This window comes from Echinops telfairi, unplaced genomic scaffold (assembly GCF_000313985.2).
Source record: "Echinops telfairi isolate 266 unplaced genomic scaffold, ASM31398v2 ScPeMD7_5;HRSCAF=22, whole genome shotgun sequence".
Lineage (NCBI taxonomy): Eukaryota > Metazoa > Chordata > Mammalia > Afrosoricida > Tenrecidae > Echinops > Echinops telfairi.
In genome coordinates, this window is record NW_022103901.1 from 1,623,114 (window position 1) to 1,626,357 (window position 3,244).

At 58.8% G+C, this 3,244-nt stretch overlaps 1 protein-coding gene across 1 annotated transcript in view; it reads right to left on the reverse strand.

Annotated features, from left to right (window-relative positions):
* Positions 1-3,244, reverse strand: part of CARD11 (caspase recruitment domain family member 11) — a 35,185-nt gene that overhangs the window by 13,120 nt on the left and 18,821 nt on the right. Inside the window, 2 exon segments of the mRNA XM_045284374.1 lie at positions 224-303; positions 1,667-1,718. Of these exon segments, the coding sequence (XP_045140309.1) occupies positions 224-303; positions 1,667-1,718 (132 nt within the window).

The following is a 3,244-nucleotide window of genomic DNA, read 5'->3' on the forward strand; positions in this document are numbered from 1 at the left end:
GGGGGGGGGGAGAAGCACCCCAGCTGAGCCCAAGCCCTTCATTCTGGAGGCTCTGCCTCTCAGGTGGGAAGCAGCGCTGAGCACCTCTTGGCTCCCTGGGGCTGGGGCTTCATTCCCTGGCCTCCTTCCTGCCTCAGGGCCTCTGCCAGCCTCTGCCCCAATCCCGGGGGGCCTCCTCTCCCACCGAGAGTTTAACTGGAAGCTGTGCGTGTGTGCCCCTTACCATCTTGACGAGGGCACTGCTGGGAGGCCGGGAGCTGGAGGGGCGGGGGCTGGCGTCTGGATCGTCGTCTTCTCGGGTAGCTGGCAGGGAGGCAGGGGTTTGTGGGGGCTCCCAGGTGGCTGCCATGCCTGCACCCACCTTCTCCAGCCTCCTCCGCCTCAGGGCTGAACTGGGGCTTGGTGCTTCTCCCAATTAGATAGGCCCCTCCTTTTAAAGGGTGGGGAGTGGGACTCTGGCTGCTTTAGAACAATGTCCCTCTTTAGAACAATGTCCCTCTTTAGAACAATGTCCCCTCTGCCCATTCAGGGGCCATGTGCACACTGTGCAGTGTCTGCTGCCCAACAGTGCACCCCTGCTCTGCTTAGCTGTGCCAGCACGCACACATTCAGCACCCGGACACATACACTCACATGCGCACACATGTACAGGTGTACGCGCACACACATGCATGCATATACTCATGCACAATTGTGAGCACACATACAGGCATATGCATTCACATATATGCACACGCACACGGGCACATGCACATTCACACAGCCACATGTGTGTGCACACGCACATTCATACACAACCTTGTAAGGCTCATACACTCACATGTACATGTCTGTGTATACCCACGTGTACAGGCACATGTGCTTACACCCACGTGTGCACACACACACATGTGCACACAGGCACTCAATCCTGCACATGTTATGCACCGTCCCACAACCCCCCGGGACAGATCCCGGGTCACTCTGGGCCCCAGAAGAGAAGGAAGATCTCCTGGCTCCTGCCCACACTCCACCTGAGTCCTCCCCCGGGCCAAGCGGTGTGGGGAGTCCCGAGGGTGTCTCAGGGACCCATCTCAGCAGTGTAGCAGGGAGAGCACCAGGGCCCAGGACTGATGTACCCTGCTACCTGCTCAGATGGCACTCTCACCCCCTGCCATCTACACTCACCCCTCCAGGGGCCGTGTCACCCGTCTAATCGTTTCTTTACAACCCATCTTCAATGCCACTGTGAGGGGTCCTCTATCTGCACCCGCCCCCCAGGTCTGTCCAGTGCCACCTGTGCCCCGGGCCCTGGCCTCCCAGGACTGGAGGCCTGTCCTTGCACTTCTCTGTGGCAGCTGGATCTCCTCCGCCAACCGAAGCCCGACAGTGGGCACCAGTGAGGGCGGTCTAAAGACAGTCCATCGGGAGTGCCTGGGGCTTTGGGGCAACTTGTGGCCTCTCTGCAGGCCAGCCCAGCTGGCCCTGAGGGAGGAAGGCCAGGAGCAACCGATAAGATCGGAAGGGTGTGGAGGGCCCAATGTTTGGTGTGTCCAAGGCTGATGACCGTTGATTATGACCTGGGTGGTTGGCCGCCGGCCGGAGGCTGCCCGGGTTCCTCAGGAGGTCGGACGGCTGCTGGGGAGATGGAGAGCCCGTGGGCAGAGGCCTCGGCTGTCCGACTCACCTTGCAGATCGGACACTCGCTTCAGGCTGATGGGGGACTTGGCTCTGTGCAGCTGGAGGGGGAGAGGGGGGAGGAGGAAGAGGATGGAATCAGATCAGGACCCAGCACATGTGTCACTGTGCCAGCTGGCGGGGGCCGGCGAGCAGAGCCAAGGGAGCAAGCTCACCCAACGGCGGCAGTGCCCAGCAGCCACCCAGTGTGAGTGACAGGACACTGGCTCCTTGGGGCTGATGCTCTGGGCCCACCAGGCAGCTGTCGGGGCAGGCCAGTTCCTGCCTGGAAATGGGACCATCTGGTGTGTGGCAGAGATGCAGACAGCCCCGAGTGGTGGCAGGGAAGGAGGGTGGAGTGGGGGATCAGAGACCGAGCAGACCTGGGTGCAGGGCGCCCGGGAGTTTCTGGGACCATTTCCCCGTGAGTGTGAGGGTCCCTGTGAAGATGTACCGCCCTACATATCATCACAGGGTCACGTAAGTCGGAATCTGCTTGATGGCAGGGGGTCTGGTTTATACCGATGATGCAGCCTTGCTGACTCACAGTGAGCAGGACCGGAAGCCCTTACGATAAAGATAAATAAAGGCTGTAGCCTTCCTCGCTGTAAAGGAAGCACAGGCCCTCACACCTGGACCAACACGCAACATCATGATCAGTGGAGGAAAGGTGCAAGTTGTCAGTGATCTCACTTTACGTGGGCCCACAATCAATGCTCACAGAAGCAGCAGTCAGGAGGTCTAAGGACATCCTGCATCGGGCCAGTCGGCTGCACAAGACCACTGGAAAGTGTTAAAGAGCAAGAGTGCTGCTCTGAGGATGGAGGCGCGGCTGACCCAAGCTGTGGTCTCTTCCGTCGCCTACTGGGGCACTGAACAAGGAGGCCTGAGGGGGAAGTGAGGCATGTGAACTGGGCCGGTGCTGGTGAAGATCAGTGTGCCATGACCGCAGGGAGAACCACAGCCAGAGCGCCGTGTGGGGACCAGGGGAGAGGCTTCATCTCGCCTACTGTGGACATGGTGTCAGGAGAGACCAGTCCCTAGTGAAGGACATCCTGCTTGGTCAAGTGGGCAGCAAAAACCAGCCCTCAAGGACATGGATTGGCACAGTGGCTACAGCGAGGGGCTCACTCAGATATAGCAATGATTGTGAGGATGCCGCAGGGCTGGAGCTGTGCGGTTTTGTTGTACCTGGGGTTGCTGTTGCTGTGTCTCCACCACCACCACTACCGCTACCACCACCACCAGCAGCACCACCACCACCATCACCACCACTACCACCACCACAACCACCTGCACTACTACCAACAACATCAACACCATCACCACCACCACCACTACCACCACGACCACCACTATCAAAACCACCACCCCTATCACCACCACCAAAAACACCACTATCAAAACCACCACCACTATCACTATCATCACCACCACTATCACCTACACCACTATCACTACCATCACCACCAACACCAACACCACTACTATCACCACCACCACCATCACTACCACCTACACCACCACCACTATCAAAATTACCATCACCACTTTTATCACCACCAACACCAACACCATCACCACCACC